This window comes from Erythrolamprus reginae, chromosome 4 (genome assembly GCF_031021105.1).
Source record: "Erythrolamprus reginae isolate rEryReg1 chromosome 4, rEryReg1.hap1, whole genome shotgun sequence".
In the NCBI taxonomy this organism is placed as follows: domain Eukaryota; kingdom Metazoa; phylum Chordata; class Lepidosauria; order Squamata; family Dipsadidae; genus Erythrolamprus; species Erythrolamprus reginae.
The window spans coordinates 59,660,036-59,675,269 of NC_091953.1; the positions used below are offsets into that span (position 1 = coordinate 59,660,036).

At 40.7% G+C, this 15,234-nt stretch overlaps 1 protein-coding gene across 6 annotated transcripts in view; it reads left to right on the forward strand.

Moving 5' to 3' along the window:
• ITSN1 (intersectin 1) overlaps window positions 1-15,234 on the forward strand; it is a 135,711-nt gene that overhangs the window by 48,688 nt on the left and 71,789 nt on the right. For 5 of the 6 annotated variants that reach the window (XM_070750374.1, XM_070750373.1, XM_070750378.1 and 2 more), the window contains exons 12-16: window positions 643-758; window positions 2,140-2,402; window positions 4,140-4,289; window positions 12,686-12,826; window positions 14,080-14,167. In XM_070750374.1, the coding sequence (XP_070606475.1) occupies window positions 643-758; window positions 2,140-2,402; window positions 4,140-4,289; window positions 12,686-12,826; window positions 14,080-14,167 (758 nt within the window). The remainder of the gene's footprint in view (window positions 1-642; window positions 759-2,139; window positions 2,403-4,139; window positions 4,290-12,685; window positions 12,827-14,079; window positions 14,168-15,234) is intronic. The other variant, XM_070750377.1, reaches the window with a different exon arrangement.

A 15,234-nucleotide genomic window follows, 5' to 3' on the forward strand; every position in this document is an offset into this window, starting at 1 on the left:
GACAGCTAGCACAGAAGACTGAAGCTGGGCAAAGCCTCCCCACTCTACTACCACTACCATCTAAATCCAAAATAAGTTCTGTGGAGGTACATTGTAGGGAATCCTTGTGTGTACCAGGTTCACCTTCTTTTAATCACAAATTTCCTGTGGAGTTACTTCTTGGTCTGGTGGATTACCCTGGTACACAAAAGGATTCCTGGATTTTCCCTAGAGCATAACTATATAGAAAGTTACTCTGTCATAGATTAGATGTTACACTAGATCAATGCCACCTTCCGTCTCTGACATTCTTATGGTGCAGAACCTGCAAACCAGATGGGCAGATTTAATAGATGGCAGCATTGCTTCCCTATCTCTGCCAGGACTCAGTTCTATGCTGTTTGTTCCTGCTTGTTCACTATCAAATCCTAAACATATACAGTCTTCTTGCAGACAAGACTGATACATCACTGTTTCAATCAAGTGACTTTGTAAGTTGTATTAGTTTCCAATGAATATCCTGCCCTGAGGTTTATTTAGGTTTAATGATCTCGAACTTTAACCTTTAAATTAGTTATCTGCATAGTTGGGTAGGAAATAAATATTGGAATGAATAGTAGCTTTGTGTATGAACATATATTTTAATGTAATCTTTATTGATAGAAGAGTTCGTTCTGGCAGTGGTGCATCTGTCACTAGTTCAATGTCTGTAGAGCAGCGGTTACCAGAAGAACCAGTATTAGAAGAAGAACAGCAGCAACTGGAGAAGAAATTGCCTGGTGAGTGAAAATGTAAATGAGTAAAATTGGGCTGCCTGTTTTTGAAAGACTATGTTCTGGAAAACCAGAGTTTATTCGAAATTAAGAAATATGTTGTATTTTATGGAAATTATGTTGTGGAATATATAGGTTGCATTTGAACCAATAACCCTTTATTACAGTGTTTAGCAATAGCATTAGCATTTAAACTTATATACCTTCGTAATAGACTTATATACCACTTCTTAGTACTTTTGCAGCCCTCTCTAAGCGATTTACAGAGTCAGCATATTGCCCCCAACAATCTGAGTCCTCATTTTACCCACCTTGAAAGAATAGAAGGCTGAGTCAACCTTGAGCTGGTGGTGAGATTTGAACTGCTGAACTACAGCTAGCAGTTAGCAGAAGTAGCCTGCAGTGCTGCACTCTAACCACTGCACCACCACGGCTCTTTGTTGGTGGGAATAAACCCCAAAGAGATTATGTAAAACAGAACAGAAAAACTATATTTCCAGAGGTCATGTCAGTAATATTTTTCACTTTAGATTTTCTATCATCATGATTGCAATGTTTGTATGTTTCTCGCATTATTTCTAAACAGTCATTATAGCAGCAGAATAGATTGATGCTACTCTTGGAAATTGCCATGAAAATGATTCTTTCGACATTATTTAGAATTTCCAACATTATTTTTGTACCAACGTACTATAATTGTACTATAATAGTGTTGGCATCTTGAATATCATGCCAGAGTATTTTTTCAATTTGGGAGTCCTTATTAAGAAAGGTGTTTATTGTATGATTCATTATTACAATTTTAGTAAATTATTGTTCCCCACATCATAACTAATAGTATCTATTTGCTGGAGGCCAATTCCCTTTTGATAGCATCAAGTATATATGGTTATGACATATAGAAGAGAAATGCATGATAAGAAAGTTTGCCCAAGGTCTATGATTGCCAACTGTGGCACATGGAAGACAAATGATGACTTGTGAAGTGCCCTTAGCATTATTTAATTGTAAAGTGTTAAGGAATTGTGTTTTATATATATATACATTTACAAGAATAATAAAGATCAGGCGTTTGTACATAAGGTTTTACAATGTTAAAATACATTCCAGATAGACTATATGAGTGGTGCAGTGGCCTAGAGATGGAGCTCTCGCCTCACAGTAACGAGCAGCAACAGATATTTCTCTCTCTGTGGACAATGAGTAACTCTGCATTAGCGACAGGAAGGGCATCTGGCCAGTAAACAATCAGCTCCATTCAGTTGCCCCAACTCCACCCCCATGCAAGGGGTTACAGGGCCATTAAAATTCCAGGTAGATTAGATAACTTCATGTTTATATATTCACAAAACACATCTTAATTCTAATTGTAATTTTTTTAAAAAAGTTACATTTGAAGATAAAAAACGTGAGAACTTTGAACGTGGCAATCTAGAGCTTGAAAAGCGGAGACAAGCTCTTTTGGAACAGCAAAGAAAAGAGCACGAGCGCCTTGCTCAGTTGGAAAGGGCAGAGCAAGAAAGGAAGGAACGTGAACGGCAGGAGCAGGAGCGGAAAAGACAACTGGAATTAGAAAAACAATTAGAAAAACAAAGAGAATTGGAACGGCAAAGGGAAGAGGAAAGGAGGAAAGAAATAGAAAGGCGTGAGGTAAATAAATATTTTCAGAGGGACACTTATTTGTTAAAATTATAGTTGAAAACATATTGGGAAATAAATACATTGTATTTCTTTTTCTGTTTTCTTTTCAAAATTGTATAAATGAGGTATTTGGCAAAATGGGGAAAGGAATGATTTAATGTTTTTGCAACATTTTGTCAGAAAGGTACATGTGAGTATTGGTTCCTTAATTTGGCTCTAAATCACGATCATTGTAAACTTTGGCTTTATCTTGCACCGAATCTAAACTTACTGACAGTCTCAAAATGGGTGAACAGTGCAGTCAGGCGGTAGGGAAAGCAAGTAGGATGCTTGGCTGCATAGCTAGAGGTATAACAAGCAGGAAGAGGGAGATTATGATCCTGCTATATAGAATGCTGGTGAGACCACATTTGGAATACTGTGTTCAGTTCTGGAGACCTCACCTACAAAAAGATATTGACAAAATTGAACGGGTCCAAAGACGGGCTACAAGAATGGTGGAAGGTCTTAAGCATAAAACGTATCAGGAAAGACTTAATGAACTCAATCTGTATAGTCTGGAGGACAGAAGGAAAAGGGGGGACATGATCGAAACATTTAAATATATTAAAGGGTTAAATAAGGTTCAGGAGGGAAGTGTTTTTAATAGGAAAGTGAACACAAGAACAAGGGGACACAATCTGAAGTTAGTTGGGGGAAAGATCAAAAGCAACATGAGAAAATATTATTTTACTGAAAGAGTAGTAGATCCTTGGAACAAACTTCCAGCAGACGTGGTAGATAAATCCACAGTAACTGAATTTAAACATGCCTGGGATAAACATATATCCATCCTAAGATAAAATACAGAAAATAGTATAAGGGCAGACTAGATGGACCATGAGGTCTTTTTCTGCCGTCAGACTTCTATGTTTCTATGTTTCTATGTTGCTGCTCACTGCTTAACCTTTAAGCATAAATAAATGGTCTGGTATTGAAACTTTAAAAAGTCTTTGCCAACTTGGAATTTAAGGACAGTGAGTATCTAGAAAGGCATTATTTACCAAACAAGATCACTGTTTTTTACTACCAGGGAACAGTGTTTAACAACTTATTTATCAAATATAAATTTGATTAAAATAAGTTTTAATCAAATTTATATAAAATAATATTTGATAGTTGCTTTTATTATTATTATTTAATTGCTAGTTACTGACGTTTTGTAGAATGTTCATCTATGGTTTTCAAACAGGTTCTGCCTGATTCAAATTGCCTGGTTTTTTAAATTAGTATACTAATTTAGTTATTAGCTATCTTGTAAATCTGTTCATTTCAATAGATAAAATAGTTTTATTTTTCATTCTTCTTCTGTTTTGTAACCTCCTTTGTATGTATAATCTTTCATTCTGTAGAATAACATTTGAACTAACATAGTAATATTTGGATGGATAGGAACTTTCTAATCTGGCTCCTTTTCTTACATTCATAAATTGGGCATGCCTGGAGAGAATTAATTTGCATAACCACACAAGTGTCTAATTAAAATCTATTTTAATTAGAGTGAAGCTCCAAGGAAATAATGGGAAGGAAATCCATAACTTATTTAATATTTAGTTTTGTGTTAGGAAGAAGACAGGGAGACATATATCTGCACTGCTTGCATGACTACAACTGTTAATACATACATTATTATACATTATTATATACTTTTTATTTAATAGAACTATAAAGTGACCAATTTTTTTCCATCTTTTTAAACTAACGAAGGCTGCAAAAAGAGAACTGGAAAGGCAGAGACAGCTTGAGTGGGAACGTAATCGTCGTCAAGAATTGCTGAATCAAAGAAACAAAGAACAAGAAGATATAGTTATTCTGAAAGCTAAGAAAAAAACTTTGGAGTTTGAACTGGAAGCTTTAGTAAGTGAGAAACATTTGCCAGATATTTTCAAAATTATATATTTTTTCTATAATCTTTTTTCTAACCATCAAAACATAATTTCATGTTTTTGTTTCATACAAAAGGAGAATGTGTTTGCCAATCACCATTAAATTTAGATGATATATTTTCTGTAATCAAAGCTGCCAATTTGGCCATCTCAGCAAGTTCCATCATGTTCAGCATCTATTCCTCCATTGTGCATAAAGCTGAATTTTGCCTCCTTTGTGCATGTAATAATCTTGCTGTAAACTTTTTATCCATCAATCCCAAAACAAAGATATCTAGTTTCAATTGCATACTAGTCTTAACATTCTCCTGTGTTGTATTAATATATATATATAATTGAGTCCAAATTTTTCCAGGATTTGCCATAACCCATCAAACATGATAAAGCGTCTTGTTTGGTTTTCTGGCATAAATTGAAAGTATCTTTATAATTCTCAAAAAAATTTCTGATGAAGTATGGCAACAATGCATCACTTTATAAAAATCGTTTTTAAGATTATATCAATGTAAATTTCACTCCTTGAACTACATATCCTTCCATTGTTTCATTTGAAATACAGTATTGAATCAAATATTTTAGACCATTTTATCATATTTATTTATTTATTATTTAGATTTGTATATATTGGTTCACATGTTCTGTAAAGGTTTATATATTTTAACAATAACATGTTCATTGTTTGTACACAATTCTGTTTCAAATTCAGTCATACAGTGTTCACAAATCAAAAGTTTTCTTATTTACTTTACATCTTTTCAGCAATTGTATGTAGAAAACTGTTGATACATGTATCCTTCCACCTTCTCTGGAATTTATTTTACACTAGACAACCCATAACCCACAGAGTCATCATTTCAGATATATTTCCTTAGTATCTCTTTTCTAAATAGAGAAACAGAAATGAACATGGGCAAAAAAGCAGGCATGACTTCCGACTTCTTGCAAGCTTGACTGTAGCTGGCTACCCTCCAGCAGCTGATGGTAGGATCCATCTACTGGGCCCCAGGAAGGCTAGGGTGGGACTGGCCTATCTAATCTCAAATAGCTGAAAGAGAGATGAATCCATTGAACCTCCAGGTGGCAGCACTGACACAGCAATCCAACAGCACTGAAGCGGCCACAGATTTGTGAAATTTTAATCCCCTGGGACTCATTGTCTCAGATTTTTGACACTTTCTACAAATTAGCCCACTTGAAGAATGGGATCTTTGATGCACACTGAGTTTGATGGTTTTCTTGCAGATGTTTCATTACCAAACTAGCTAACATCATCAGTGTATACTATCTAGTTCAGACCTGGGCAAGGGGCAGCCCGCGGGCTGCATCGAGCCCACATGCTGTCTGTGATCGGCCCGCCCTCTATCTGTGACTGGTCCGTGTATGTCGGGGTCCATTCCAGTGCAAGGATGAAAAAGCTCCGGGACTCCTCCGGTTCCTGCTTTCCTGATGAATCATGAGGAAAGCAGGAACCAGAGAAGTCCCAGCAGACGCAGTGAGCTCTTTCATCTTCGCACTGGAGGGAACCCCAACCTCCTACCGAGAGCGGCCGAGCACAGAAACCACGCAAACACACCAGCGCAGTGACTGTGGTGCACCGTTTGCTGTAAAGCAAGCAATTAGGGGTCTGTAGAGTGGGTCTGGATGTTTAGGTCAGGCCAGGCTCTGGGTCTTTACAGTATTGGGTAGAACTGAGTTAATTATATTAGTCCAGCCCTCTAAAACCATCCCAATTTATCATGCGGCCCCATGGCAAAATTAATTGCCCACCCCTGATCTAGTTGGATAATGAAATATCTGCAAGGAAAACACCCAAGTTCTGAGAGCACCAAGAACCCCACAGTTCAACCCTGAACTACAAATATTCTCATCTACTGGTACGATTTGAAGTACCTTGGTTTAAAACTGTTGTCCTATTTCACCCAACTGGTGATTAAAGATAAGGGAAGATAAAAATATTAATAATACAGTGATCCCCCGTTTATTGCGTCCCCAACCATTGCGAATAGGGTACTTCGCTATTTTTCAACCCGGAAGTCAAAAATACCATCTACGCATGCGTGCCGGGCACGCATGCGTAGATGGCAGCGGCTTCCCTGGGTCTTCCCCCTCTTGCTGGCGTCAGCGAGGAGTTTCCCCACCGCCCACGCAAACTCCTCGCTGCCGCCCGCCCTTCGCCCGCCCACGCCGTTCATTCTCGCCGCACGGGCCTGTCCACGCTGTCTCTCGGCGCTTTCCAGCTGAGTCCGGGAGCGAACTCGCTCCCCGACTCAGCTGGAAAGCGCCGAGAGACAGCGTGGACAGGCCCGTTCCTTGGCGCTGTCACTCGGGGCTTTCGTGCTGAGTCCGGGAGCGAACTCGCTCTCCGACTCAGCTGGAAAGCCCCGAGAGACAGCGCCAAGGAACGGGCCTGTCCACGCTGTCTCTCGGCGCTTTCCAGCTGAGTCGGGGAGCGAGTTCGCTCCCGGACTCAGCACGAAAGCGCCGAGAGACAGCGCCCCCCGGACCCCCAACCCGGGTTTGGGGGGTGGTAGGAAGCTCCCATTGTTGGCGGAGACCTTTTAAAACACTCGCGCGGCTTCCAGGACTCGGTTTGGAAGCCGCGCGAGTGTTTTAAAAGGTCTCCGCCAACAATGGGAGCTTCCTAGCACCCCCCCCGAGCCCCCAACCCGGGTTTGGGGGGTGGTAGGAAGCTCCCATTGTTGGCGGAGACCTTTTAAAACACTCGCGCGGCTTCCAGGACTCGGTTTGGAAGCCGCGCGAGTGTTTTAAAAGGTCTCCGCCAACAATGGGAGCTTCCTAGCACCCCCCCCGAGCCCCCAACCCGGGTTTGGGGGGTGGTAGGAAGCTCCCATTGTTGGCGGAGACCTTTTAAAACACTCGCGCGGCTTCCAGGACTCGGTTTGGAAGCCGCGCGAGTGTTTTAAAAGGTCTCCGCCAACAATGGGAGCTTCGTAGCACCCCCCCCGAGCCCCCAACCCGGGTTTGGGGGGTGGTAGGAAGCTCCCATTGTTGGCGGAGACCTTTTAAAACACTCGCGCGGCTTCCAGGACTCGGTTTGGAAGCCGCGCGAGTGTTTTAAAAGGTCTCCGCCAACAATGGGAGCTTCCTAGCACCCCCCCCCGAGCCCCCAACCCGGGTTTGGGGGGTGGTAGGAAGCTCCCATTGTTGGCGGAGACCTTTTAAAACACTCGCGCGGCTTCCAGGACTCGGTTTGGAAGCCGCGCGAGTGTTTTAAAAGGTCTCCGCCAACAATGGGAGCTTCGTAGCACCCCCCCCGAGCCCCCAACCCGGGTTTGGGGGGTGGTAGGAAGCTCCCATTGTTGGCGGAGACCTTTTAAAACACTCGCGCGGCTTCCAGGACTCGGTTTGGAAGCCGCGCGAGTGTTTTAAAAGGTCTCCGCCAACAATGGGAGCTTCCTAGCACCCCCCAAACCCGGGTTGGGGGCTCGGGGGTGTGCTAGCGAGCCTCCCATGTCGGCGGGGATGTTTTAAAACACCCGCGCGACTTTCCAATGAGTCCCGAAGACAACGCGTTTGTCTTCGGGACTCATTGGAAAGTCGCGCGGGTGTTTTAAAACATCCCCGCCGACATGGGAGGCTCGCTAGCACACCCCCGAACCCCCAACCCGGGTTTGGGGGTGTGCTAGCGAGCCCCTCATGTCGGCGGGGATGTTTTAAAACACCCGCGCCGCCCCCAATCTTAGGCTCCTCGCTAGCGCTGCAGAAGTAAAAACACCCTCTGCACATGCGCAGAGGGTGTTTTTACTTCCGCAGCGCTACTTCGCGAAAACCCGCTCGTTGCGGGGGGTCCTGGAACGGAACCCTCGCAAAGAGCGGGGGATCACTGTATACCATATGTTTCAGAGTATAAGATGTACTCCACCCCACCCCACCCCCCAAAAAGTGGGTGGAAATTTCTGTGTGTCTTACACAGTGAATATTGACAGCCCCCATCTGGGCATTTTTGCCGTCCGCATGTCCCATTTTAGACCCGTTCTAGGCTGTGCCGATCGCCAGAGCGTATCACTGCCATTATGCATCGCATTTTCAGCCTCTGCATGCCCTGTTTTAGATTCATTCCAGGTTGTGTGGATCACCACAGCACATGGCTGCCAACTGCCACCTCCATGCATTGCATTTTCGACCTCAGCACATCTCACTTTTGGCCTCCACATGTCATGTTTCTAGCCTATTCCAGGTGGCGGGGACCGGTGGGGGGAGCGATGTGCAGTGGTGATCTTGGCAGCCTGGAACAGGTCTAAAATGGAGTGTGTGGAGGCCAAAAATGCAATGCACATTGGCCAAAAACATGACATGTGAAAGCAGTGACAGGCTATTATGGTCCCTGCAGCTTGCAACAACTGATTGGCAGTATTGTGGGAGACCGGTCCAACTGACAATCAGGTGCTCGTACTGAATCAGGCTGCAATAATGTGCTGAAGCTGACTAGGCTGTTTACTGTTTGCTGCAAGGACACTAGCCAAATGAATATATCAATGGATGCTGGCAGGCAGAGGCAGAATTTTTTATTTTGTTTTCCTCCCTAAAAACTAATGTGTGTCTTATACTCCGGAGAGTCTCATAATCCAAAAAAATATGGAATTTTACATTCTCCTTGGCAAAATTCTAGTATATCAGAGCAAGTTAATTATTTGTGTTTATTATCATTTATCTTCTATAAAATGCTTCTTGTGCTGAGAGCCACAAAGGTACTTTTGGGCACAGTCTACAGGGGTGGACAAAAAAATGGAAACACCTTGAAAAATCATCAAAGTATCTTTTAATATGGTGTTGATCCACCTTTTGCAGCAAATACAGCCTCAATTCTCCAAGATTCATACAAATTGTGAATTGTTTCCAAAGGAATTTTAGCCCATTCTTCAGTTAAAGCACCCTCCAGTTCTTTTAGAGATGATGGTGGTGGAAATCGACATCTTACTTGAATCTCTAAAATCGGCCATAAATGCTCAATACTGTTGAGGTCTGGTGATTGTAGTGGCCAGATGAGATGCTGAACTTCATTAGAATGTTCCTCGTGCCATTCTTTAACACTACTTGCTCTATGGATTGGTGCATTATCATCTTGAAAGATGGCATTCCCCTCTGGAAACAGTTCTTGAACCATAGGATGAATTTGGTCGGCCAAAATTCCTAAATAGTGATGGCTGTTAATTCTTCCATGAAGGGAAATCATTGGCCTGGCGAATTTCCAAGAAATAGCACTCCAGATCATCACTGAACCCCTACCATGTTTGACGGTTGGGAGAAGGCAGTCTGGATGAAATGATTATTTTGGCTGTCTCCAAACGTAAACACAGCCGGAAGTCGGAAAAATGGTAAACGATTCGTCAGAGAAAATCACATTTTGCCACTGCTCGAGGGACCATTTCTGGTGTTTTCTACACCACTCTAAATGCTTTGAAACATTTGTCTTTGAGAGCAGAGGTTTTCTAATTGCAGCGCTTCCATGGAATCCAGATTTGTGAAGCTCCCTTCGAACAGTTTTTGTGGAAACTGGATTCTGTACTTGTCTATTGAGCTCTGCAGTGGTTTTAGGAGCTGTGGTCTTGCAATCTGCTCTAACAATTCGCTTTAGAGTCTGACGGTCTCTCTCAGACAACTTTGACTTTTGACCAGACCTGTGCTTGGCTGAGGACGTTTTCCCTTCTCTTTCAAAAGCAGTCATTACTTTTGAGACATTACCTCTTGAAACGCCAAACATTCAGGCTCTTTCTGTTACACTAGCGCCTGCCATTCGAGCACCAACAATTTGGCCTCTTTGAAAGTCTGAGAGGTCTGCCATTTCTAGAAGGTTATAACTGATTTCCTTAAATTTCTGTAAAAAAAAAGAGGTAGTTTTTAAAAACATATCAAATAACAGATTTTTTTAAAAAAACATTAAAATATTTCAAGTTTTCATTGATTTGAACATGTTCAAACATTATGATGCCAAAAAGTCATGTGTTTCCATTTCTTTGTCCACACCCTGTAGGCTCATATCTATTCTATATACAGTGGTACCTCAAGATACGAACCCCTCGTCTTACGAACAACTCGTGATACGAACCCGGGGTTCAGAAAAATTTTGCCTCTTCTTACGAACTTTTTTCGAGTTACGAACCGGCATTTGGCGACTGCTGGGAAGCCGCACGGCTGTTTTAAAAGGTGACAGCCAGGCGGCGGGGCTTCCCAGCAGCCTCCCGAACGCCGGTTCGTAACTCGAAAAAAGTTCGTAAGAAGAGGCAAAATTTTTCTGAACCCCGGGTTCGGTTCAGGAGGTTGCTGGGAAGCCCCCCAGCCCGGCTGTCACCTTTTAAAACAGCCGCGCGGCTTCCCAGCTGTCTCCGAATGCCGAACACGGAAGTTCGGGTTTGGCGTTCGGCTTCGGGAGACAGCTGGGAAGCCGCGCGGCTGTTTTAAAAGGTGACAGCCGGCCTGGGAGGCTTCCCAGCAACCTCCCGAACCCCGAACTTTTGCCGAACTTCCTGGTTTTTTGTGGGGGGGTTTGGGGGTTGCACGGATTAATTGACTTTACATTGTTTCCTATGGGAAACAATGTTTCGTCTTACGAACCTTTCGTCTTACGAACCTCCCCCTGGAACCAATTAGGTTCGTAAGACGAGGTATGACTGTACTGAATATAGCATGTCTAACAAAACAATATTTTCTAGTCTATCTTAACCTTAGTTTTGTTGTATCATAAATATCCATGCTACACAAATGTGAAGTTGCGTACTTCTAATTCCAAAAGCCTTGTTCTTCAGTAGCATCCATTTTTTCAGCCAGACTAAATAATAAACTACAAAATATAACTTGGAAACCCAATCTTCCTCTTTCTTTCACATCTTGTAACAGCTTTTATTTAACATGTGTTTTTCAGCTGCTCCATAAATTTAGTTATATCTGTCTACTATTCCTTTTTGGTACTTAAATCAAAATGGTTTTTGTCTAGAACAAAAATAGCATTCAGGCAAAATATTCATCTGCTTGATAAAAATTCTTCCCAATGACAAGTTGCATTTTCTTTAATCTTCAACATATCTTTTTAAATTTAATTCTTAGTTCCTAGTTGTAACATCTTGAAATAGCATACAACTCAAAATTCATTTATAAAATTCTCTCTAAAGTTTATAACTTCCAAAAGTCCAATTCAAATTACCAAAAAGTTTTTTCTGCATCTACAAAACATAATGCAGCTTATTTTTCATTATGCTATTCAAAATACTCTAAAATATCCAACATAATTTTACTATCCTTTGGATAAACCTCACACTGATCTTCATGAATAAATTGTTGTAAAATTAGTTTAATCTGTTATCTGAGACTATTGTGAAATTTTTTTAGTCATTATTCAATAATAATATTGAATGTGAATATTGAAATCAAATCTTATCCCTCTTTAGATATAAATGATATATTTGCAGTTTTTCAAGCTTCTAGCAACTTTCCTCTCTGTAAAATAAGATTACTTGGGTTTTACAAAGGTTGTAGAAATTCATCCTAAAATTATTTATTGTAAGAGTCCAATAATTCATCTAGTACAGGTACCTTTTTTATCTAATTGTTTTTATAGCTTCAGAAACTTGGAGAAGATGACAAGAAAGGAAGGAAGAAAAGAAAAATTATGAATGGGTCTACAGCTATAAGAGGTGTAGATCATTCATAATCTTCCTTTATCTTTAGTAGATTTAAAAAAATATATTTATCTGTTTTCTCCAAATGAATATCATGACCTTTATATAGTACTGATGAAATGCTTTTTATATTGCCGTATTATCTCCCTCTTGAAGTTTCAATATCATTTTATTTTACTTTCTTAATTTGGATGCTAGCAATTTCTCTGATTTATTTTCAAATTGAAAATTTGTCTTTGCTTTTGCATAAGTTCCCTTTACATTTCTCTTACCTTCAATATCAATAACTCGTTCTGTAAGAGTTTAATTTGATGAGAGACATTTATTTTTCTTGCAGATTTTTAAAATTCTTTCCCCCCCCATCTAAAATAGTCTGGGTTCTCTTGATTTTTTTAAAGTTCAGTATTATTTTCTATGAAATATCCTCTAATAAAATTTTTATTTGCATCCCAGGCCATTCTTAAATCAATACCTTTATTTAAATAGATTTCAAAAATACTGTATTGTTAATTTTATTTTTACAATTCTTTACTATTTATTTCTTTTTGTAATTGCATTTTATTGAATCTTTATCTTAAAAAAGCATATTTTCTTTTTGTAGACTAAACTCAAGAGGTTTATGATCAGAAAAAGGAATCTTTTTCAACTTAGAGATCTAACTAAAAGAACTTGCAACCAGTTTTGCTTTTCAATTAAAATCTGAATAAACCAATATTTTAATTTCCTTTTGAAGAATGATAAAAAACATCAACTGGAAGGCAAGCTTCAGGATATCAGATGCAGATTGGCTATTCAAAGACAGGAAATTGAGAGCACAAACAAATCTAGGGAGCTGAGGATTGCAGAAATCACACATTTACAACAGCAGTTACAAGTAAGTTTATAGTTTTTTTTTAAATGTTTAAAATTATATCTTATATATTCTTGTATGAAAGAATATGACTTAATTTATGAGAGTTGAATATACTGGTTGCTTAATTAATATATGTGTTAGGCAATAAGTATGTGGCAACAGTGAAAATAAGCAGTATCCTAGGGAAATAAACTAATTTGTTTCCCATTTTTTTTCTCCAGAAGCCAGTGCACACGATGGGGTAGTTTTCTTCCCACGTCCCACAGAATCTATTCTGATACTGAAATTCAGTTAAGTTCAGTAGCTGTTAAATTATGCTGCTTAGGAGCAAGTATACCTTAAAAAAATATCCCCACAAGATAATTGAAGTTGGTCCCCTGGTTTTCTGAAGCAAAAAATGACCTCTGGAATTCCAGGCAAATTTTCACTTTAAAATGCTGTCATTTCTCAATTTGGATGTTTTTCTATTGCTGCTGCCTGCTTTATACTACAGGCAGTCCCCTAAGTATCTTTTGAAGACTATATTTAATAACTTTTGCAGACAATCGTTAATAGTTGAATTACTGAGATACTTTTAATTTGTCATAACACAAATATTAATTATTAGAATATGCATTTTTCATATAATTTTCAAGCAGAATAAGTCTGTTAGATGGCAACGATTATATACTGGTTGAACCCTATAAAATGACACTTTCATCAAAATTTATTTGGAATTTCTATGAAAGTTCTTTACCCAGTACCTGTTGTTTCTAAAGGCATGCTGTCATATCTGGCTTACTTATAATGACAAGTGCTCTTCCCTTTCACAGTAATGTTCTATTGTGATATGAATGCCAGTGAAATAAGGAAGACTTAGTGTGAAAAATCTCTTCAAAATCATGATATGTGAAAAAATTGGGTGAAATTTAAACAGGTTTCTTCAGACGAAATATCCTAATGTTATCTTTGAAATGGTATTTTTCAATAGTAACACAAATTTGTTTTCAAGATTTTGTATGGAATTTTTCTGTCACTTCATAGTGATACCAATAGCACATGTAGAAATCCTAGGCATCATCTTCTATCCTGTTACTTTATTCTATTGTGTTGTGAGAGGAAGCTGTGACATAAAATAGGGAGAAATATTTGGGGAATATTCTACATGGTGTATTTTCTTTTTTAGCAGGTTTAAGGAACTGTTTTCTCAGGAAAGCAGTTTTTGGCGAATGATGAAGCAATTGTGATATGATACTTGTGGTTATAACTGCAACATTTCATGTTATTTCTTTTAGGAATCTCAGCAAATGCTTGGAAGATTAATTCCAGAAAAACAGTTACTCAATGACCAGTTAAAGCAAGTTCAGCAGAACAGCTTGCATCGTAAGTTCACTTTAAAACGGTTCTCTATTTGCAGAAATATGTACCGTATATACTCGAGTATAAGCCGAGTTTTTCAGCCCCAAAAATGGGCTGAAAAACCCGACCTCGGCTTATACTCGAGTCACCACAAGAGGGCGCCGAATCACCACAAGAGGGCGCCCAGCCAGCAAGCTAAACGGGGAGGACGGCGACGGCATGAACTCTCGCCAGGCTTTAGAAGCCTCCAGCCGGAGAGAGAAGCAGATTTAAGGAGGAGAAGGAGCAGCTTCTCCTTTCCTCCTCCTCCCCCCCCCCGCTGTGGGCTATTCTGGCTCTCCTCCGCCTCATTTCCCTGTTGCCCTCCCAAGTGGATCTCTTTAGCAAATCTGCTTCCCTGCCCAACACATGGGGCAATAAAGGGAGACGGAGGAGAGAGCCAGCAAGCTAAAGGGTGGGAGGGACCGGGAGGACATGAACTCTCTCCAGGCTTTAGAAGCCTCCAGCCGGAGAGAGAAGCAGATTTGTTAAAGAGATCCACTTGCTACGGAAGGAGGAGAAGGAGGAGGAGGGCAGCTCTTTCCTTTCCTCCTCCTCCCATGCAGCTGTGGGCTATTCTGGCTCTCCACCTACTCATTTCCCTGTTGCCTCCCAAGTGGATCTCTTTAGCAAATCTGCTTCCCTGCACAACACATGGGGCAATAAAGGGAGACGAGGAGAGAACCAGCAAGCTAAAGGGTGGGAGGGACCAGGACGGCATGAACTCTCTCCAGGCTTTAGAAGCCTCCAGCCGGAGAGAGAAGCAGATTTGTTAAAGAGATCCACTTGGTACAGAAGGAGGAGAAGGGCAGCTCTTTCCTTTCCTCCTCCTCCCATGCAGCTGTGGGCTATTCTGGCTCTCCACCTCCTCCTTTCCCTGTTGCGGTCCCAAGTGGATCTCTTTAGTAAATCTGCTTCCCTGCACAACACATGGGGCAATAAAGGGAGACGAGGAGGAAGGAGGATCAGGGGTGGGAGATCAAGCCAACGAGCCAGCAAGCTAAAGAGGGGGTGAGGGGAAACAGCATGAACTCTCTCCAGGCTTCTAAAAA